This window comes from Orycteropus afer, unplaced genomic scaffold (genome assembly GCF_000298275.1).
Source record: "Orycteropus afer afer isolate SDZICR_OR568_19922 unplaced genomic scaffold, OryAfe1.0 scaffold00036, whole genome shotgun sequence".
NCBI lineage: Eukaryota > Metazoa > Chordata > Mammalia > Tubulidentata > Orycteropodidae > Orycteropus > Orycteropus afer.
In genome coordinates, this window is record NW_006921623.1 from 16,752,381 (window position 1) to 16,777,194 (window position 24,814).

Here is a 24,814-nt window from a genome sequence, read left to right on the forward strand (position 1 = left end):
TACATTCTGCTTAATATTCTGCCCATATAAATACTGTAAGACTACAATCTGAAACATTGCTGGTATCCTAAAGATTTTTCAACAACAAATCACTAATACTAAATTTCAATTTAACTCTTTTGTGACCCATAGGACATATACTTTTCACCTATATTTTCTGCCTCTGGGGTTTACTGGGAAGCCTCTAGCCCACATTTGGTGAGTGCTGCCATCTGATGGGGGCCTTATAATTAATTGGGTGAATCTGAAGAAATGGGCCTCATTCCACCAACTCCAGTATCAGAGACCGTATCAGGGATATAGGCATCTTACTAATTGTATCAAAATCCCTATTACCTCAAAAAAAAAAAAAAAAAGCTTTTCATTCAAAATGCTTCCAGTACTGAAAACAGTTTTTTTTTTGTTTGTTTGTTTTTTGTTTTTGTTTTTTTTAAGAAAGCAGAAAACAATTTGGTCTTGAAAAGGTTAAGTAGTGTATAAATACACTACAATAATATAAAACCCAACCTAAATGAGCTGAAAGTGGCTCCCTGTGCTTAAACTGCTCATAAAAACTTTTTTTTAAAAAGAGAGAGAAAGAATCTGGAAATGTTTAGTCCTTTCAAGAACATAGTGCAAACCAAAAAATGCAATGCATTTGCATTGATTCTGACTCACAGCAACCCTGTAGGACAGAGTGGAACTGTCCTTTAAGGTTCCTAAGGCTGTAAAATTTCACAGAAGTAGACTGTCACATCTTTCTCTTGTGGAGCCGCTGGTGGATTTGTACTGCCAACCTTTTTAGGTCAGCAGCCAAGTGCTTTACCATTACACTATCAGGATTCATCTCAATAACAAACATCAAGCAGTTGCAAACAACACATTTCAGGTTCAATTATTCTGTATCTTTCTGGAATGTTTTTCTCAACATTCACTTCTATTCTTGAAGCTACATTTAATATCTACTTATCTTAAAAGAATGAAAAGAGAAGTGCTGCTCTTAAAAAAAAAAAAAAAAAAAGAATTTACTAGTCCATTAAATAATTACCAGGTCAAAGAGGAGTCAAAAACTACAAGAATCCTGTCCATAGGTTAGAAGATTCAACATAGTAAAGACATCAATTCTCCATGAATTAATACACAGACGTAATGAAATTCCTAGCAAAATTCTAAGTAAAAATTTTGTACATATACACCAGATTATTCTAAAATTTGTATGGATGGCACTACCAAAGAACTAGCAAATTTTGAAGAAGAATAAAATGAAAGCGATCAGTCTACCTCTTTCAAGACTTATTACATAGCTACAGTTATCAAGACAGTGGGAACTGATGGAGAGATAGACACATAGATAAATGGACCAAAACAGAGAATCCAGAAATAGACCTATACAAATACGCACAAGTGAATTTTGACACAGGCACAAAAGCAATTTAACACAGGAATGATAACCTTTTGAACAAATAGTGCTGGAGCAATTCAACCTCTGTGCAGAACAGAGTTAACACAGCAGCCCTGAGACTGCTAGCCAACCTTAGAAAAGCATGTTTGCAAGGCTGGCCCTTGGCTAATACTTGGGATTAAGAATGGTAAACAGTTCCCTACAATAATATAAAACCCAACCTAAATGAGCTGAAAGTGGCTCCCTGTGCTTAAACTGCTCATAAAAATGAAAGAACAGGGTTTATGTTGAATGCCTGCTTTCCTTATGGTAGTCTAGAGTTTTGGTACATAGGCGGAAGACGTCTACAAGAGCGACCCCAATAAAAACTTTGGGTACTGAGTTGCTAATGAATTTCCCTGGTAGAAAGAATTTCACACATACTGTCACCATTCACTGATGGATGAATTATGTGTGTCCCATGTGATTTCACTGGGAGAGGACTCTTAGTAGCTCCTGACTAATTTCCTCCAGACTTGACCCTATGTACCTTTTCCCTTTGTTGGTTTTGCTTTGCAATATCAAAATCCAAACCCACTGCCGTTGAGTAGCTTCCAACTCACAGCAAACCCCACTGGGTTTCCTAGCCAGTAAATCTTTATATTGCCCCATCTTCCTTATGCAGAGTGACTGCTGGATCTAACTGCCAACCTTCTGGTTAGCAGTCAAATGCCTTTGCCACTGCACCACCAGAGCTCCTTAAATTATAGCTTAAATTACATTAAATCATAGCTATGAGTAAAATTATATACTGAGTCCCATGAGTCTTCCTAACCAATCACCTAACAGGGACCATTGACATAGCATCCACAGGCAAAAAATGCAACTTAAATCTCATACTTCATTCACATATTAACTCAATATTGATCACCGATTAAAATGTAAAATGAAGTGTAGTAAATTTGTATGTCAGCTTGGCTGGGCCTGGTTGAGTGGCTAGGCAGCTGGTGGTAGTTATTCCCCATGATGAGACTGGCAATCAACTCCATGGTGGGATCCACCACAAGCAGCTGAGTAGCTGCCTTTAGGATGTGGTCTGCTTCCTCTATATAAGGAGAAGACTTGGGGATAGTCTCCAGCTATGGCACACTTGGACCCTGCATGTGTTGTTGTTCAGTAGCCTGCCATGCTCTGCCAACCTTGGGACTTACAATGGACTTAAATTAATGGCCTGCCGTGTGGTTTGGTAACATTGGAACTATGCCTTTTTACTTGTCAACCTTGGGTTTATCAGCCTCAGCAGCCAGCAGCTGTCTGAGTGCAGAAACGCCTCTAGCTCCAGTGGGCTGGGAGCAGGAGGCAGAGCTGGACCCCAAGATTGAGGGGGGTCCACTCAGCCCCTAGAGCCTGGCACTTTGAACTTGGACTTAAAGCCTCCAAACTCTAAAAGAATAAACTCCTGTTTGTTAAGGCCATCCCATTTGTGGTATATTCTTATCAGAGTGGCACTAGGTAATCAGAACAGTAAGACTAAAACTTTGAAGGAAAAAAAAAATAGGAGAAATCTTTGTAATGTAGAGGTAGACAAAAGGTTCTTAGACTTAACATCAAAAGCAAGATCTATAAAAAGGAAATGTTACTAAATTTGGCTTCAAAATTAATTACTTTCGCTCAGCAAAAGATCTTTTTTAAGAAGATAAAAAACCAAGCTACACACTTGGTGGAAAGATTTACAAACCATATATCCAGCAAGAGACTGTTGTTGTTGTTGTTGTTGTTACATGCCGTCTAGTTGGACCCGACTCATAGTGACCCCTCCTTGGGTTTCTGAGGCAGTATCTCTATGGAAGTAGACTGCCTAACCTTCCTTCCGAGGAGGAGTGGCTGGTGGATATGAACCACCAGCCATCTAGTAAGCAGTCAAGTGCCTTAGGCACTACACTACCAGAGCTCCCAATAAGGGACTAGTATCCAGAATATAGAAAGAACTCAGCAGCAAAAAAAAAAGCAAACAATCCAATTAAAGAATGGGCAAAAGACATGAAGAGACATTTCACTGAAGAGGAAAAACAGATGGGGTAAAAAAAGCATATGAAAATACCACTTACCATTAGGGAAATGCAAATGAAAACTACAACGAAATATCACTATCAGAATTGGTAAAATAAAAAGAGCAAAAGACCAAATGCTGATGAGGATGCAAAATACTGGATCACTCACACATTGCTGATGGGAATGAAAAATGGTACAGTCAGTCATACTGGAAAACTGTGGGCAGCTTCATAAAATTAAGCAATCACCATACAAGCCAACGACTATACTCTTAAGCATTTATCCCAAAGAAACTTACAGTCACATAACAACCTCTATACAAATTTTCCTAACAGCTTTATTAATAAAATAGCCTAAAACTAGAAACAACACTATGTCCTTCAGTAGGAGCACGGTTAAACTAACTGTAGTACATCCATACCATAAAACACCACCCAGTGATAAAAAGCAATGAATTACTGATACATATAAAAACCTGGACAAATCTTTAGGAGATTATGCTCAGGGAAAAAAGCCACTCTCAAAATGCCACATACTACATGATTCCAATTTACATAATACTTTTTTTTTCTTTTAACTCTTTATTGTGATTTGGGGGGAAAGTTGACTGAGCAAATTAGTTCTCCATTGAATAGTCCATATACAATGTTGTTAAAGACACTGACTGCAATCCCCACAATAAAAATAACATCTCTCTTCCCACTTCCTCCCTGTGGTTACCATGTCCCTGTGTCTGTCTTTCCTAAGCACTCCTGCCTTCTGAGCCTTCTCCCCGCTATAAAGCTGCCCTTCTGATCTTGCCTGGTTCATTGCTACTGAAATGACAAAAACTATAGAAATGGAAAACTCAGAGACTCTATCTCAAAGTAAAACCTAATTTAAACAAAACAAAAGATTAACATTACTTCAGTCACCTTGGGACAAATGCAGATTGAAATGACATTCTCAGAAACTAGACAGCCAAAGAAGGAAGAAAGAAGGGAGGAGATAAAATCACAAAGTAGCCACAGAAAAAAGAAGAAAAGTGTTAGAAGAAAGTAGTATGATTAGCAACAGGCATCAAAAATAATGAATTTATCTGTTTTTTTTTTTCCTTCACTGAGAACATGCTAACATAATCAGAAAAATAATAAAGCTACAAAAACAATAAAGGTAGTATCAAACATTAGGTACTCCAACAATAGAGAAGAAAGTCACTAATCACAAACAGAGATAAACAAATTTCATTATCTGCTGGCATGTAGGTATGAGCCAAGGGTGCTTTATGAATTAGAACTCGAATAAAGTTCTATGAAATGAAATTCTTCTCCCTTCTACCATCTCCTTAAAAGAATGTCTTTCCATCTTCTGCTACCAAGGAGACTGGAGAATTTGCTTCCTTCACTCTACATCTAAGAGGATGGGCAAATAACAAGCTAACATAAAGAATACTTCCAAGAAAACGTTTCAAAGACTCCTGCTGGGGTCCCATGTTATGTACATTTAATATTACAAAGAAACATAACTCGATTTCCATAAAAATAAGAGTTGGAAAGTTTTAGATAATATTTCAGTATCTTTATATAATAGATGAAGAGAAGGTTACACTATGCCTACCATATTTTTTAAAAGGCATGAAAATATAGTGTATCTTAGAAATTTTTAAATAAAAAAAATCAAACAGGAAATGCTATCATACCTTCTCTTATCACTACTATAACATTATTAGTTAGGAAGTTCTGGTTAATGAGGTTAGAAATGAGGAAAAAACAGAATTTAAAAAAAAAATTTAAAAATTCTTCAAAAATAGAAATACTTTTAAAAAGTAAAAATTTATTTTTAATTAGGTAAGGGATTTTAAAAATCTAAGAGAATGATTTACTATACGAAGGAGTGTAATAAAGCAGCTTACACAAACAGGAAGGTTAAGTATTTATTTAACGAAAAAAGAATGAAAGAAATATCTTAAGATAAATATGCACAAATGAACAGCTCTACCTCAAAAAATTATAAATAATAAAATTAGCAATATCAATTGTCTTGGTTTTCTAGTGCTCCTTTAACAGAAAATAACCACAAGTGGATGACTTTAACAAACAGAGATTTACTATTCTCTTATAGTTTGTTGTTGTTATTGTTGTTATGTACCGTCGAGTCGGATCCGACTCATAGCGACCCCTCCTTGGGTTTCCGAGGCAGTATCACTTTGGAAGTACATTGCCCCATCTTCCTTCCGAGGAGTGGCTGGTAGGTTTGAACCGCCAGCCTTCTGGTCAGCAGTCAAGTGCCTTAGGCACTATGCTACCAGAGCTCCCTCTCTTATAGTTTAGGAGGCTGGAAGTCGGAGTTCAAAATGTCAGCTTTAGGGGCTGGGTGAAGGCCTGTCAACCTGGGGCTTCAGCTCTGCCTCTTGTTCCCAGTCCACTGGAGCTGGAGGCATCTCAACTCAGGCAGCTGAGGCTGAAAAACCCAAAGTTGACAAGTAAAATGGCACAGTCCCAAGATTATCAAGCAACACGACAGGCCACAAGTACAAGTCCAGAAACATTCCCAAGCTACATGGCAGGTTGCTGAATGAAGATATAAAAAATATATAAATATATAAAAAGCCTGAAATATTTTACATTGTGTATGTGAGGGGGAAAGAGAGAGCAAATGTTTAGGCACATTTAGGGGCATATTAATTTTTTACCAAAGCTTACCCTATGTTTTGCCTTAATTTTCTTCCTATATTCTTCTTTGTCAAATTTATCTTCTTCCTGAAGCCTTTCCTTTGCTTTATCTAAGTTGATACCCCCAGTATCATCCTCTTCCTCAGTATTCTTCACAATGGTTTTCTGCATTGGTGGCCACTGCTGAACCAACTGTTAACAGTGAAAAAGTTAAGTGTAAGATAGGACACAGGAAATAGCAACACAAAACCATTTTCTTTGGTATAATGATTTTGAAATAATGCATATACCCATTTTCTGCCTTAAACCTCTATTTCTTAAGTCTTCTACAACTTTATAAAAAATTACAATTCAAGTAACTGAGTTACAGCAAAGATTGTCCCAAACCAAATAACCAAACCCACTGCCACTGAGTTGATTCCAACTCATGGTGACACAGGGTAGAACTGCACCATGGGGTTTCCAAGGCTGTAAATCCTTACAGAAGCAGAGTGCCTCATCTTTCTTCCACAGAGTTGCTGGCGGGTTCAAACTGCCAACCTTTTGTTTAATAGTCAAATGCTTTAACCACTGCACCACTAAAACTCCTTAAAGATTGTCCCAGTCAGGGTAAAAAATACTCCACACATAATCCAATGAGAAGTATTAAAGGAAAATCTCATGACATAATTTGGAAAAGAACAGAGTTGCAGAATAGAAATGCTTTAATATCTCAGTTAGTATTCTTCACTCCATACAACTTAGCTCAAATTATCTCCACAGCAGCACCATGCTGATCTGGGAAGAGGGCATGGCAGAAACTGGAAAAGCCATAGTATGTACCCCAGATTCCAGCCCACCCCCTGAAAGCATCCCAAAACTGCTGGCTTCAGAGGATGGTTGAGACTGTCTGAATCCTGTATCCCTGGAGTTTATCCTCAACAAATCTGTCTTGGAAGAAGTATAGCTGGAATGCTTTTCAGAAGTGAGAATGGCCAGACCATCGCATACTTTGGTTATGTTATCAGAAGCGACCAGTCCCTGAAGAAGGATATCATGCTTGGTAAAGTAGAGGGCCAGCAAGGAAGGGAAAGCCCCTGAATGGTGGCTGTGATGATGGCCTCAAGCATTGCTACAATTGTTGAGGATGGAGCAGGAGTGGGCAGTGTTTCATTCTATTGTACATAGGTTCGCTATGAGTCAAAACCAACTCAAGGACATCTAACAACAACCTTCCACAATTATCCTTTGCGAAGAAGTAGCTCATTCAGCCTTAGGGTTCATTTTGCTCCCCCCTACACACAACATTTTGTTTTAAGGTGTAATTTACATACAGTAAAAATATTTCGTGTGTCCACAGTTTGATGAGTTGTGATGATTATACACACTGTGTAACTCTTCAGTCAAAGGAGAGAATATTTTCATTAGTCCAAAAGGTTCCCTGTGTCCCTCTGAAGGCGGGGGAGAGGGGGATACATGCAAAAATACTCCAGGCTGCCTCAACACCTGGGTGTACCTTTTGCCTTTGTCTTATCCTACTCTATTGTTTTACTTTCTTGTTCCTCTCACTAGAATTAATCTGCTTGAGGGTGGTCAACTGTCTCATTCTGGTATCCCCAGAGCCTGGCACATACCAAGTTGTCAAAATTGACTGATGAATTAATGAGGTACACATCGGCCAGTAAGGATTGACACAGCTAAGCACAAAGGAGAAAACCAGCTTAGGTCCCACAGGCCTGCTTAAATCCACAATATTTTACAAATACAGCTCAGTTTATGGTTAGGAACAAGCTGACATAGACAACAGGAGGCCTGGCTTAATGTCCTGGCTTTTTTCACCAGGCTACTGAACAGTTCTAAATTAATGACTTAATCTCTGGGCACCCACATCTTCAACTGAAAGATAAGAGACTTGTTTGCATTATCTTTAAGCTATCTTCCAAGTTTAACACTATAAAACTGTAGACAATTCAGAAAAAAACAATTTTCTTATTTTAACTAATAAATGGTTGCGAGAAGGATTAAAGTCACTATCAGTGTTCTGAATGACTACTAATTAACCTGAAAGCAAATGAAAATTTGTAGACACACAAATCACAGGTATTTCTCCCTCTTCTCACTCTTGTAGGCACAATTCTTCAAGATGAGATGCCTACAGAGTCTCAACTTTTGGAAATCTGTAACTAGTATTACCACATAAGCAGTCACTGGGACTAAAGAAGCAGTGAGAGGAACAGTTGTTAAAATAATCCCACTACTCTGACTCCTAACCCCTATTTCTATTTCAGAGTGAAGAAAGTTTTAACTTCTGTAGGCTGACCCAATAAGAGTATTTCAGAGTTCTAGATCAGAAGTTTTAATATGGCTTATAGCCACATATAGCTCCCATCAGCAATAAACATACATTATACTTAAACATTTTATCCTTAAGGATTTATAATCAACTTGAATCTAACTGGTATAATCTGCACACTTAAACTTAGTAGCACACTAAGGAACATCATTATGCTAAAAGCACTAAACTTATTTTATAGTGAGCATCTGATGTAATAACATAACTATATTTGTTTTCAGCTCTTTTCCCAGGTGCTGACATCGTTTTAATAATTTCATAAAGACTCACTATGAATTTCACAGCTTTACTCTGCAGTTTCCAACAATAACATTTTCATCTGATGTGTACATCACTTTACTCTGTATTACTAGTGTAAATCTTGGCTTTTGCCCCAAATAACATAACTTCAAAATGAAAAAGAAACACATCATTGGATAAGGGCTACTCAGGCAGTGTTTATGTTAGTGATGATGAAATATCTGCTGTGGTGCATTACAGCCAGTAAGAAAAGTTCTGTTACTTTATTGGGATATTAGATGGTGATTCATTCACTCACTCAATGTTTTCTGAGCATTTTCTTAAGGTCTACTATATGTTAGTCATTGTTCTAGATGGTGGGGATACAACAGGGAACAAAGACAACAAAACACCTTTGCACTGCTGTGGAAGAAATACAAAGTCACATAATAAAATTCTATATGGAAGAAAATAAAGCAGGGTGAGGAGAATGAGATTATGATGGGAAATGGAGTATTGTGGACTATCTTAGGTTGTGAGGCCAAGGTAATGGTGAGATTAATACAAAGCACAATCTTTCTGGGATTACTTTAAAGTACAAAAGTTCTTCCCACGGCCAGTCTAGTAATAACCAGAAACCACCAAATGCACTATCTAAAATTCAGGAACCACAGAGGACAGACATAGTTAAGCAAAGAAGCTGTGGCAAGTAGCTATGTTATTTTTCTTGTATTTATATTCAAGATTTTTCTCTACCCATAAAATATGTTGATGGAAACCATGACATGAAAACTTGTCTTTAAAGATAAGAGTCAAGAAAGTTCAAAAACAACTCTTGTATTGTTATCACCAAGAAGTATGTCGGTTTACTGCCATTAAGGCATCCTTATCTACAGATTTATAGCAGATGAGATGCCTATAGCAACAGTGAAAGGAAATGCCCACTGTGCTTTACAGAAATGCTTACTTTTATCATTACTGAATTATAAGGCAGCAGGGGAATCAAACTCTTTATAATACTTTGTACCTTAGAAATGAGGCATCTACATATTCTTACCTCTCCATCATCAGTAAACATTATCTTCTTATTTACTTTAAAATTTCTCTTCATTACTTTTTTTGCTTCTGCAACTTTGGTTACTTTTTTCTTGACATTGGATTTTGAAGGTTCTTTATTCTGTGTGAAAACATACAAAAAAAAAAAAAAAAAAGATTAACCAAATGGCTGCTTTATATTAACAATTTAACTTTGGTAGTAAACCTTCCAAAAATGAGTGCAGTTACAGTTCATTGGCAAATAAGCATCAAAAACACTGAATAGAAATAAAAGTATTAGACTTGTTAACTGATGATTTCCAAAATGTCAGAGGTTATTAGACATAAATAACCTTTGAAATCTCTTCTATTTCTAAAACTATGCCATCCTGATAATGGTAAAGTACTAAAAACTACATTATAATGTGATAAATGGATATAAGATAAAGCTATCATCCAGCTAAATATACAAAAGATATTTTTAAAAAGCTCTTATCCTCAAGTACAAACAAAACTTTAGATTAAACAAATATACAATTGGAAAGCAAAATGACTTCAATCTATTGTGATTCAATATTCTTCCTGCCAGTATAGTACTCAACAGGATATACTGATTGGGACCTAACTAACATCTTACAATTAATTATACATACTAAAGATACTAAAAATGCAAAGCCATCAGTTACTTACACTAAGAGAACACAGAGTGAATTATCTGAGATGGGCAGTGGTATGAGTTATAGTGTGGGAGATCTGGTAGCACAGTGCTACAATCTACTTCCGTAGTGATACTGCCTCGGAAACCCAAGGAGGAATCACTATGAGTCGGGTCCGACTCGACGGTACATCACACACACACACACGCACAAGTCATAGTGTAGTGGATGACAACTTGCTCTGATTAGTAAGCAACAAGAGATAAATTACTTTTGAGAAGGATTTGAATTATGTCCTTCAAATTAGAGCTAATAGTACCACTGGTGTAACTTATTCAATTTAAGGCAATCTCTATTGAATAAGCAGAAAGAATGAGGTCTTTGGTGTAGCAGCTGAGAAAATGTATTCTCAAGTCTACCACTTGAGAAGTTACTTAACCGCTGTGCTTTAGTTCTCACTTTAGTTGCTCAGAAGATTAAACAATAAATGTGAAACATAAAAATGTAAGTGTTCCATGAATCTTAAATATCACTGTTACATATTATTATATGTTATTAATAATATACATTAACATATTCCAATTATATATATTTTCACACATCTCTGATAGCATAGTGCCTAAGGCATCCGAAGGCTGGCGGTTCAAACCCATCAGCCACTCCTCGGAAGGAAGGCTGGGCAATCTACTTCCGTAGTGATACTGCCTTGGAAACCCAAGGAGGGGTTGTTATGAGTTGGGTCCAACTCAGTGGCACATAACAACAACAACAGAACATAATGCCTAGATCAGAGGTGAGTGCTTCCCGCTTGATGTCTACAATAGTAATTTCAATTTAAAAACTGATTTGTGTGTATGTATGTGTGTGTGTAATGTAAGATTCTCAGATGTACAAATCTCCAACATAAAGAGATCATGCCAACTGCAATGCATAAAGGACTAATTTGCAAGATTTTAAACTGCTAGCTTCATAGACGATTGATTTTTAAAATCTATACCACACGGAACACACAAGAACCAGTAAGAAAAGAGAGACTGATCTAGATAACAAGAAGTAACAAAAGCTTCAGAAAGATGTACATCAGTTACATCTGTTACATATGGTAATAAATATGCACAAAAGAGAACAATTCATTTATCAAAACAGGTATTTTCACACACAAAAACAAACTCCAGATGGATCAAAGACTTAAATGTGAAACCTAGAACTATACAGTTTCTCAAGGAAAATTTAGGCTCAAACTTAAGGGCCCTAATATTTGGGATAAATAGACTACCAAGCATAATTCAAAATGCACCAACAGCAGAAGAGAAGCCAGATGATTGGGACCTTCTAAAAATTAAATGTTTATGTGCTTCCAAAGACTTCTCCAAAAGAGTCAAAAGAGAACCTACAGATTGGGAAAAAATATTTGGTAATAACATATCTGACAAGGGACTTATCTCTAGAATTTATAGAACACTCCAACACCTCAATAACAAAAAGACAAACAATCCAATTAAAAAATGGGCAGAAGACATGAATAGACACTTCACCAAGGAGGATATTCAAGCGGCCAACAAACATATGAAGAAATGCTCACGATCATTAGCTATTAGAGAGATGCAAATCAAAACAACAATGAGATACCATCTTGCTCCAGCACTAGTAGCAAAGTTCAACAAGACAGAAAATAACAAATGCTGGCGAGGTTGTGGAGAGATTGGGACTCTCATACACTGCTGGTGGGACTGTAAAATGGTACAACCATTGTGGAAAGCAGTATGGCGATTCCTTCAAAAGTTGGAAATACAAATACCATTTGACCCAGCCATCCCATTACTAGGTATATACCCTAAAGAAGTGAGAGCCATAACAAGAACAGATATATGCACGCCGATGTTCATCGCAGCACTATTTACAATAGCCAAAACTTGGAAACAACCTAGATGTCCAACAACTGAGGAATGGATAACCAAACTTTGGTACATTCACACAATGGAATACTATGCAACGCTAAAGAATAATGTAGAATCTGCAAAACACCGCATAACGTGGATGAACTTGGAGGACATTATGCTGAGCGAAATAAGTCAGTCACAAAAGGACAAATATTGTATTAGTCTGTTATTGTGAAAGTTAAGGAAAGGTTTATATATTGGAGGACATTGTCTTTGTTGGTTACCAGGGGTGGGAGGGAAGGGGAGGGAATGCTGTTAGATAGATAGAGATAAATATTGATTTGGGTGAAGAGAAGGGCAATGTACCAAATGTGAGTGACCAATATGGCAGCATTGAGGATGAGAAAGACAGAGAGAGTTACATGGGCAGTACAAACAACAAATATGAACCCCTTTGTAAATACAATACTGAGTTGTCAATGAAAGCAAACATGGGTATAGGGACGGATAGATGGGTGAACAAGCTAAACAATTATGTATGTCTAAATGGAGAGTGTATCCAAGATCATATACAGGGTTGGCAGACAATGGGCCTCTCAAAGAGTATGAAGGGATGGACACTGGGAGGAGGTAACTATGGGGAGGAAGTGGGAGGGGAGCTGCTGCATTGTAAATTTTGGTCAATGACATGAGACAAAGTATATGTGAACTGCTGTATGAAAAGTGAATTTACTCTGTAAATCTTCACCCAAATCCTAATAAAAAAAAAAAAATCAAGCAAAAAAAAAAAAAAAAAAAAAAAGGTATTTTATTTCATTAAAAATAAAACATCATAAAGTGAAAAAAAACACACTTATTAAAACAGATTTGTGTCAAGTTCATCTATTATAGATTTAGATAATGATCATGATTATTATGAAAATCAGCGAATACATCTGCACTATTAGTATTATGATTTAAGCATTAAAAAGTTGTTACCAATGTTTCTGTTATGTGGGTATTTATTACAACAATACTTTTATCAATTAATAAATTTAAGAAGCTACATTTTTAGGAGCTCTGGTGGGACAATACCTAAGGCATTTGACTGCTAACCAGAAGGCTGGCGATTCAAACCCATCAGCCACTCCTTGGAAGGAAGAGTGGGCAATCTACTTCTATAGTGATGACTCAGACTCATTGCCATCGAGTCAGATCTGACTCATAGCGACCCCTCCGTGGGTTCCGAGGTGGTATCACTACAGAAGTAGATTGCCCAACCTTCCTTCCGAGGAGGGCTGGTGGGTTTGAATTGCCAGCCTTCTGGTTAGCAGTCAAATGCCTTAGGCACTATGCCACCAGCCTTAGAAACCCAAGGAGGGGTTCGCTATGACTCAGATCCAACTTGATGGCAGTGAGTTTGGTTTTGATTTTTTGAGTTGATATTAAATATTAACTCTAGTTAATGGCATGCAAGCTGAAGTGTATGGGGGGGGGTATAATCATGTTAGCAACTGACTCAGAAACTGACAGTTATATGTTATATGTTAAAGGAAATATGATAAATTATTAATTATAGAATATGGGTGGTGGTTATACTGGTGTCTGAGGTGTACTTTTTTCAAGTTTTCTGTATGTTTAAAAATGTTCATAATAAAATACAATAGCCTAGTGTAACAACTGGAGGAAAAAACATAGAGCAAAGATACCAAAAAACTGTGAGAAAAGAATAAAGGTCAGTTAAAAAAACAAGCCTATAGAGGAGAAACTTGGAGTGATATAATCAAATGGAATGGCTATAGAAAAGTCCATGAAGCCATTATAATTTCAGGAAAAAAACTGTAGGGTATTTTAATGTTTGTATTTTTCACTGGTTTCTAAAATGGGCATGATCCACGAAAAAAAAGTTTTTGTTTATTTGCTTCCAGAAATTGCTGAATGAAGCAACAAAAATGCCAGCACAGGTGAGATGAGACATGTTCATCATATTTTCTTAAAAGGCTCTCATTTTGTTCCAAAATTCTAGAATATTTCTTCGCTCATTCAAGTGAATACTGAATGATAACAACACACAGCATCTGAGTTAACTGTGGGGGACCCAGCAGTGAAGGAAACAAGTAGGGTCTTGTTTTGGTTACCTAATGCTGCTCTGACAGAAGATACCACAAAGGGGATGGCTTTAACAAACAGAAGTTTATTCTTACAATTTCTGGAGGCTAGAAGTCCAAGTTCCAAGTGCCAGGCTCTAGGGCTGTGTGAAAGCCCCTAGACCTTAGGCTTCAGCTCTGCCTCTTGCTCAAGGCCCACTGACACTAGAGGCATCTCTTCACTCATACAGCTACTGGCTGCTGAGGCGGTCAACAAATAAAATGGCACAGTCCCGATGTTACCAAACAACACGGCATGACACTGATTCAAGTCCACTGAAAGACCCAAGATCAGCAGAGCATGGCAGGCTGCTGAGCAACAATTCGGCTACATGCAGGGATCAAGCATGCCATAAGCTAGAGAACTTCCTCAAAGTTGCTTCTTACATACAGGAAGCTGACCACATCCCTAAAGCAGCTAGTCAACTGCTTATGGTAGATCCCACCATGGAGTTGATTGCCAGTATCATCATGGGGAAAAACTACCACCAGCTGCCCAGCCAGTCAACCAGGCCCAGCGAAGTTGTCACACAACCTTAACTACCACAGGTTCCATCCCTCATGGAGCCTAACTCTTAACAGTGGGGGGTGGGGGTGGGGTGGGGGGTGGCGGAATTTAAACAACCAGTAGAAAATATTAACTAGTTAAAAATGTAATCTAGGTAGGTCCCAACTTACGACATATTCAAGTTACAACTCACATGTACAACACTCCATTTCTTCATTGTATGTCTTTCATTAGTAATATGTACTACATACAATGTTGCAGCATGTAATTTGCTGATGTTATCATTCTTATGCCAATCTTCAAAGACAAATAAAGACTGTATTTACACAATGTCTGATAATAAAGGGCAATACTAATGAAAACTTCAAAAAGAAAAAGTATTTGACTTCTGTCAGAATGGACATACAACAGAGTCGTCAATACAGAAGCCCGTCATAAGTCAGGGACTACCTGTACATGTTTGGAAGAAATATGTATAGCATGGATGGATCTATATAATAGGGTGTCTGGTCTACGTAGTCTGAGGTATGGAAGGCAAATCAAGAAAAATTTCCTTTTGAGGGGAAGAGATGTTGGAGCTGAATAGTAAACACCCAAACATTACTTCATTTCTCATACACTAGTGATAGATAAGTACCTTTGGTATCTCCACTGAAGATGTACTTCATATATGGCTTACAAATACCTGGATATTATTCTTTTCAATATTAATTTTTTAACCAGGTCATATATGCTCATGTCTTCTGTAAAGTACATCCAGATAAAAAGATGCCTTTCATGCTCCCTTCGGTCACCTCCACTCACCTCCCAAGAAGCAAGCACTGTTAACAGAACTAATGCTTGTGATGAATAGCCTTTCATATATTATACATACCAATAAATATATGCATTTTACATGTAGGAAAAAGAGCCCTTGTGGTGCAAATGCTAACCAGTACTTTTTGTTTATATTCAGTAAGATAAAGAAAATATGAAGTATACCTATTGTTAGGCAGGAGTTATATTTTGAATACAAGAACTTTATTGATAAAAGAATGAAATTTCCAATAGCCAAAGAGCATAATGAATGATTTGTTGTCAAGACCTGAGACTTCTAAACATAATTTTCATTTCTATTTGCAATTCTTCTTCCACAGGTAGGCTTAAACTAAAATGCTAAGAGGAAAATATTATAAAATACAAAACTGATATAACATCAAATCATTCTTAAGGTCCTGTGATAGCTGTAGGAGGCTACTACAAATGATCTTGAAAGATGAAAGAACAACAAGAAGCAGTAACAAAAACACTGGGCAATTTAAGGTTCCTATCTGAAAGACCATGTACTCAACATTGGCTACAAGAAGATACAATCAATATAATCAATCCAAAGAAAATAAATAAATAAATAAAGCTTACCTTAATATAAACATTACTACTAGATACCTTAAAGGGTAAGTAAAGATAGCATTGTGCTAAAAATAAATAAATAAATAAAACACAAAGAAAAACAAAAGCCATAGGGAGGTATAAATTACAATGAAAGAGATAGGCCAAAGAAATTAGACTGTTTCTTTAATGCAGTTCTCATATGCATCATAAAGTAATTAAGAATTCGTAACTGAAATAGTATCTAAAAGTGCAAAATAACAAAATAAAAAACTGCCAAGCCTGGAAAATACCTTAGAAATTACCTACTACAGTCTAAGCTCCTTATGTTAAAGATAAGGGCATTTCTTAGCATTTATAAAGTGTCCTTAAAGTAGGAATACTCTTAACTTTCATTATTTCCACTGCCTCAATGCGGTGTAGTAAATTACTTAGTGTGGCTTTTCTACCCATAAGTCTTTGTAAACTCCAAGGTGGGAATTGCTAGTAGCAACTGAAGAGATCTTGATTGCTAAAGTCACCCACCTGGGTTATTTCTGTTGGGTGTGGCACAATACAATGTTCTGGGAGTTTCCCACTCTCTCTCATGTGCTTAGAGTTCTGATGCAATGATTGGCTAGTTTGACCACTCTGCCGGGCTCAAAAGGAGGCCTCCTAGGTGCAGAACTCTCTCTGACTAGCCAGTTGAGGAAGATGTGCTGCTGAAATAGACACGCGCTACTGTAAGAGACACGTGCTGCTGGGAAAGAGAAGCAAGAGACACGCATTGCTGAGTAAGACACCAAGGGACATGCACTGCTGGGGGAGAGACTGTGAGAGACTTGGCTGAGAGACGGTGGGCTGGGAGAGAGACTGAGCATTTTTTCTGAACTTGAATTGTAGCCTGGTGCTTCCCTAATAAACCCCATAATCTGTGAGTTCGGTGTGGCCACTGCAGTGAATTATCGAACCCAGGAGAGAGGTGGTGGGTGCTATGAGAGGAACGGTTGGTGAAAGGGCTGGAGGGAGGCAGCATGTCTGGCCTTGCAGTAATAGGCCTTGGGTTACTGCTGGTAATCATGTCTTCCTCTTGTAGTGTTAGAGGAGGTCGGAAGATGTGGCCTCCTTGTCCTTTTTGCACTCAATAACCAAATTCTACTAGAACTTACTGCAATTTCTTTAAAAAGAAACACTGCCTGCTATGTAAATATAATTCTTCAGACCATGTAAATTTACTTAACTGCAGTAATTCATATATCTTCTAAATTAACAGCATAAATTAAGTATCTTGTTGTTTGACATTTTTGTTTGTTTCTTTTTGGACATTTTATGGTGGTTTGGGTCAAAGCTTACAGAGCAAATTAGTTTTCCAATCAAAAATTTATACATATATTTTCTATGACATTAGTTGTAACCCCTCAAAATAAAATAGCACTCTTCTCACTTCCTCCCTGGGTCCCCGTTTCCATTCTTCTTTCCTGAGCCTGCTTGCCCTATGAACTTTCTTTTGTTCTTGCAAGGGCTGCCCTTTTAGTCTATTATGGTTGTTCTGAGGAACATGTTCTTCAAGGGTGTTATTGTTCACTTCATAGACCTGTCTACTGTTTGGTTGACAGATGATTCAAGGGCCATGGTTTTAAGGTTCTACCAGTCTCCATCAAACTAGTAAGCTGGATCTTTTGGATGATTTTGAGTTTTGTTCTACATTTTTCTTCCACTCTGAAATTATTTTCTTAAGAAATAAAGTTAACACCACTATCAGAAAGAAGAAAATTTAATGTTTGTGAAATCTGTGCATAAACTATAATCTTTGCAGTGCAGAGAATTACTTGTTGTAGCTTTTCTACCATAGTCTAGTCTTTGTAACTCCCACTGGATTACTGGGTGGGACCATGCAAATAAAATGTGTAAACTCCAATGTTGAGATTGGTTAGTTTTGACACTCTGTCAAGCTTAAAATGAGCCCTCCTAGAGGGAGAGAGGGGATCTTACCACCATCCAAGAGAGAAGAGCTGTTGGTGAAATAGAGTACATCTTTGGACCCAATAGCCCTGCACTGGACCTCCTTGGTAGAGACACCCGGCAGAGAGAGACTCACTCACTGTAGGGAGAGATGCCCTGGCAGAGAGAGAGAGACACCTGGCAGAGAGATGGTCTCAATGGAACCAAAAGACATGAGACAGAACAGTGGGCTTACTTGGTCCATGGAGTGAGAAACCTGAGTACCCTTGGGTAGAAGGCTTGCTGATGGAATGGGATGCATCTAGGTGTACCGATCAGCAGAGCTAAAAGAGCTTTGTAACACTTGCCTCACAGGAATAAGCCTTGGGCTTCCTCTTATGAAGTTCCAGGAGGTCAGAAGATGCTGCTTCCATGCCCTATTTGCATCTTAAAATTAAGAACGACTTGGAATGTAATAGCTTTGGGTAAAAAATATTACAGAAACACAGTTGTATCCTTCCAAATTCCTACAAAAAGATAAACAATGGGCCTAGAATAATACAAAACCAGAGAAAGTAAGTTTCGGCTGATGGATGGAGAGCAAAGTGGGCCTTGAACTAGTCTAAATACTATTTCATTTCCATTCTCTATCAAACCATATTCTACTTTGCTTCCATGCCATTTCCTTATCCTAAGCCTCATCTACAAGTGAATTTCATGACCAGCCAAATCCACCACTGTCTTTACATGTCTATCTTAAATATTCCTTTTAGCTTTTCAAATACAGTTGAACCCTGAACAATACAGAGGTTAGGGGTACCAACCCCTGTGCAATTGGAATTCCATATATAACTTTTGATTCCCCAAAAACTTAACTACTAATACCCTACTGTTGACCTGGAAGCCTTACTGATAACATAAACAGTCACTTAACACAACTGCCATGTTAGATTTTCACATGCAGACACTCACACACACAAACAGATACGTTTATTTACTCTACCCACATGATGATTATTTACTATTCATTAAGTGGAAGTGGTTCATCATAAAAGTCTTCAACCTCATCTTCATATTGAGTAGGCGGAGGAAGAGGAAGAGGAAGAGGAGAGGTTGGTCATGCTGTCTCAGGTGTGACAGTGTTATGAGAGGTGGAGAATGTAGAAGAGGAGGCAGGGGAGGCAGGTACACTCAGTGTTAACTTTAAGGAAATACATCATATTTTGTCTGACTTTTTTTGCTTTTTAATTTCTCTAACGATGTGTCTATATGGTACCAATCATTCTTCCACTGTTTCTTTACTTTCAGAGCCTCTATCACAGAAGAGTCGTGTTGTAGAAGTTGTCAAAAGCAGTCTTGAATAATCAGAACCCTTCTGGCAGATTTGTCGAATGTCAGTTTGTTTTCTGGCACTGCTTCTTCTATGTCTTCTTCCTCATCGTCTGGCACTGAATTGGAAGCACTCATCTTGATCAAGTCTTCTTCTGTTAATTCCTCTGGCATGCTGTCTATGAGTTCTTAAATTTCTCCAAGATCCATATCTTGAAAAGAATCCCCATATAATTGGACCCATGTGGTTCAAACTAGTGTTGTTCAAGGATCAACTGTATTTATTTATACTGTTTGGAAGTCATAAGGGAAAATTTCATGCTCCTCCATTCATTACTTAAGGAAATGTTCCATGGTTCACTCAATTTGTCTAGGCTGTTTACTGATCTACTGGCCAAGAAACATGTACCATTGTTTTCTCATCTTCCCCTGAAAAAAGGAGCCACTATAATGGCAAAAATCTCAGGTATTTCCTGCTCTTTATCAAAATTATGGAACCAGTCATGTTTTACCTTTGGAATCCAATTTTTAACCTGCCACTTTTAATAAATATTCCTATATTAGAAAGAAGACAGCTGGAAGCAGTTTAGAAGGAAAAAAAAAAAAAGAGCCTGATACATACTTTCTGGTGTCTCTTTTTAGATGTCAAGAAATGACAATGCTGATTTCATTTCTAAATTGTGTCCAAATTGACTACATCAATTTCTTCTGTCTCCTACAACTTTTGGAATTCTTCTACAAATTTTATAAGGCACATACAAAACTTCAGCAGTATGAAAAAGGAAGCTAATTTGTGTCAATAACACAGTTTAATTAAGAGGGCTAAGGGAAACAGATAAAGAGAAAAGATGATAAAGAACTAAATTAAAAGACCTGGGGCAAAACCTCAATTCAGCCACTTAAACTCTGACACTAAATTTCCTCATTAGCAAAATAAAAATAATAAAATTATCTTACAGGCTGTCTCTAAATAAAATGAGCATGCTTTGAAACTGCTGTTAGATAAAAGAGAATAAGGGAAAGATGCTAATATTTTAGTATTATTTTAATTAATCTTTCATTCGTACAGATAGTAATACCTTGCATTTGTAATGTGCTGATTTGCACATAAAGTATTTACAAAAAAACAAAAAAGAAGAAGAAACCTTTTGTTTTCCTTTTGAAGAACAAAGATCCAAAGATTTGCCTAAGATTACACAGCAAATGTAGAAGGAGGGTTAGCCTTTACATCATGTTCTAGATTTGTTGTTGTTGTTGTTAGGTATTGTCGCACTGGCTCCAAATCATAGTGACCCTATGTACAATAGAATGAAACACTGCCAGTCCTGTGTCAGCCTCATAATCCTTGTAGATTTAGGGTCCCCAAATTCATTATGGTTTGATGACTAACCAACTAGCCACATTGATTCTGATGCCTCACTATTCACTGATTACACAGTAAGCAAAACAATAAAGAGTTTGTTTACTGAATGCTTTCTTTATAGATCTTGTTACTTATTATCCACAAAATGCTAGGCTTTGTGGGAGACAGAAATATTTAACAGGATTTAGCCTCAGGGAATTCATGTAATTTATGAAACCACTGTAAACATTATGACACTGAAGTATGCTTTTCTCGGGACACCATGTGAACCATCCACATACCCCCCTAAACCCCTACTGTCTGAGTGATACCAGAGACACTATAAAAACATACCAATAGCTAATTTAATCAGAATTTCTTTAAACAGAATGAAACAAGACAGTATCAAAATAACATTCAGGAATATTTAGTTATAGGATTACATGAGAATTAAGCAGTTGGTTCCAGCACTGTAACAACAACTTGGCAGTCTGGTTAGTGTAATCTAAAGAAGAGTTTCTGAAAATTCATTCATCATGAAAGTCTAATACACAATTTCATATAATACTAATTATTCACTGAACCACCAACTTAAAAATTATACACAGACATATCATGTGCATCCACGCTCTACCTTATAGAAAAAGACTATGTGTACAATTTAGAACCTTCATAAAGTGCTATAATAATGGCACTAAGATATAAGCTAAATTCCAAGTGGGTTTGGTTCCTGTTTAGCCATTTTCACACACAATTTTAAGACATTTAAGAGATGGTGATGTCACCTTATTGGCTCCGCCACACAAAGTGATCACTGCTATTAGTTATCTGGGGGCAAATGTATGGCATTTTTCTAAAATTGTTAACATCAGTAAATCACAAAACATACATGGACTGTATCTTAATTGACTAAGAAATAACAAGCATCACTACCATGTCCAAGCCATGTTCAGCAATACATGTATGGTAGAGTTTTCTAAGCTCTGCATTATTATATTATGTACAAACATTAGTTATGCAAAAAGTACCTAATAAAGAGTCAAAGGACAGCCCACACCTACTATGTTTCAAATGTGGTTCCATGATGTCTATTCATTGAAAAGTGGGTATTCTTAAGAATACACAATTTATTAAATTATAGAATACAAAGTCAAATAATAAGGGTCATTTTTTAAAGATAAGCATTGTTAAACACAGAAACAACATACCTAGAAAAAGTGTGTGCATGTGTGTGCATGTATTGCGCACACACATGTACACACATACCCCTACCTCTGAAGAGGTTAAGAGATGATCTCAAGATCACATAGCTACAACTAAGCAAAGTTAGGACTTGTTTTTGTTGTGTATTGTTGAGTAGATTTTGACTTATACTGACCCCATAGGGCACAGCAGATAGTTCCACAGGGTTTCCTAGGCTGCAATCTTTATGGGAGCAGATCATAAAGTCTTTGCTCAACGACACAGCTGCTGGTGAGTTTGAATCACTAACCTTCTGATTAGCAGTGAAGTGGTTAATTACTACACCACCAGGGCTCCTTAAATCAGGCCTAGAACTCTCAAATTCCCCAAAAACCTAATCTGTGATCTTAATCTTGACACCATATAAACCAATGATGTATTAGATGGAGACATCACAGAGATTAGCCTTTCCTACGAAGTAGATTACCCAGTCTTCCTTCCGTGGAGTGGCTGGTAGTCTGAACTGCCAACCTTCTGGTTAGTAGTCAAATGCCCTAGGAACTACTCCATCAGAGCTCCTTGGTTTGGTTTGGTTTTCTGACATTTTTCCTTGAATTCACAAACAACAACCATGGATGCAACAGTCAAGAAATCAAACAACATACTGCATCCAGCAAATGTGCTGCAAAAGACCTGCTTAAAATAATAAATGCAAAGATGTCACCTTGAGAACTAAGGAGTGCCTGACCCAAGCCATGGTATTTTCAATTACCTCATGTGCATACAAAAGCTGGACAATGAAAAAGGAAGACTGAAGACAAATTTATGCCTTGAATTACAGTGTTGGTGAAGAATACTGAATACACATGGGCTGCCAGAAGAACAAAAAAATCTGTCTTGGAAGAAGTACAGCCAGAATGCTTCTTAGAAGCAAGGAATGGCAAGACTTCATCTCAAGTACCTTGGACATGTTATCAGGAGGGAGCAGTCCCTAGAGGACCATCATGCTTGGTAAACTAGACAGCAAAAAGAGGAAGACCCTCAACAAGATCGATTAACACCATGGCTGCAACAACGGGCTCAAACAAAACATTGAGCCTGAGGATGACAGGACCAAGCAGTGTTTTGTTCTGTCATACACACAAAGTTTTGCTATGAGTCCGAACTGACTCAACAGTACCTAAAGACAACTGAGAATCATAGTTTTATTAAACAATACACATAAACCGAAAAAAAAACCAAACTCACTGCTATCTGGTCGATTCCAACTCACAGCTACCCCATCCTTGGTTTCCAAGGCAGTATCTCTACGGAAGTAGAACATCCACAGTCTTCCTAACAAGGAGTGGCTGGTAGGTATGAACCGCCAGCCTTCTTTCTGGTTAGCAGTCAAATGCCTTAGACACTACGCCACCAGAGTTCCTAACAATACTCATCTCACACTTACTCACTGTCGTGGAGTTGGAGCCAACTCATACCAAACGCTCCTTGGGTTTCCAAGGTGGTATCACTACGGAAGCAGATTGCCCAGTTTTCTTGCCCAGGAGTAGTTGATGGGTTTGGATCACTAGTCTTCTGGTTAGCAGTCAAATGTCTTAGGCATAGACTAAGACATAAATTCAAGACCCTGAAAATCAAGAACCGGTTGACATCAAATATTTTCTATAAAACAAAAAGAATCCTTCAAAAAATGCATTAAAAAGGTGTTACTTTCTTTTTTCATGGACAGCTCAAAGATATAATTCCAAATCTAGCTTCTAATTGCTGTCTCAAAACATATTTAATAGAAACAGCACCTAGCAGGAAAGAAGTGTTCTATCTCTAAATACACTCTACTGTTGTTGTAGTTAGGTGCCACTGAATCATCTACGACTCATACCGACCCTATGCACAGCAGAACAAAACACCAACCAGTCTCGCACCAGCTCCATGATCTTCTCTATACTTGAGCCCATCACTGCAGCCACAATGCCAATCTATCTCATTGAGGACCTCCTCCTCTTTTGTTGACCCTCTACCTTACCAAGTATGACATCCTTCTGCAGGGAATGGCTCCTTCTGACAACACGACCAAAGTAGGTGAGATGAAGTCTGGCCATTCTTGCTCCCAAGGAGCATTCTACCTGCACTTCCTCCAGGAAAGATTTGTTCGTTCTTTTAGCAGTCCATAGCACTTTCAGGAACCCGGACAAAAGAGCAGTCATCCCCAGGGTTACAAGGCAGGAGAGACAAATCAGGGATGCCCGAAGTAGCAAGAGGGAAGAGCAGGAGAAAGGGGATTAAAAGCCAGGAAGCCAGAGAGAAGAGTAGTCAGCCAAAGGGATTAGGTGAGGAGAGGCAACTCAGGCCCACCCAGAGTGTAGCAGGCCGGAAGAGCAGGAAAAAGGGGATAAAAAGCCAGGAACCCGGAAAGAGGAGCAGTCAGCCCCAGGGAAAACTCAGGGATGCACAAAACAGCAGGGCAGAAGAGCAGGAGAAAGGGGATTAAAGGCAAGGAAGCCAGACAGAGGTACAGTCAGCGACAGGAACCCAGGTGGGGGGGATACGAGAGGTCTCCAAGAGCAAGAAAAACTTGTCTGTCGGATTGTCCTACTGTGGTGACATGTAGATGTGAGTTTTGAGGCTGAGCCTCTGGTGTTTAAAACCCAGCGAGATGCAACTGGTGCACAGGAAACAGCCCAGCTTATAGACTAAGAAAGACTACGAAGAAGGAAGAGGCCGTCCACTTCTCAAAGAATTGGCCAGGGAAAACCTTATGAATAGCAAAGAAACACTGTTTGGTAAATTACCATGCACCTTTAGGAAAAGTCCGTTAAAGCTAAAAGGCTATCGAAATAGGACTGGGAAAGAGCTG

At 37.9% G+C, this 24,814-nt stretch overlaps 1 protein-coding gene across 1 annotated transcript in view; it reads right to left on the reverse strand.

The window, feature by feature from the left end:
- DDX10 (DEAD-box helicase 10) overlaps positions 1-24,814 on the reverse strand; it is a 381,553-nt gene that overhangs the window by 112,544 nt on the left and 244,195 nt on the right. Inside the window, 2 exon segments of the mRNA XM_007936575.2 lie at positions 6,094-6,255; positions 9,672-9,791. Of these exon segments, the coding sequence (XP_007934766.2) occupies positions 6,094-6,255; positions 9,672-9,791 (282 nt within the window).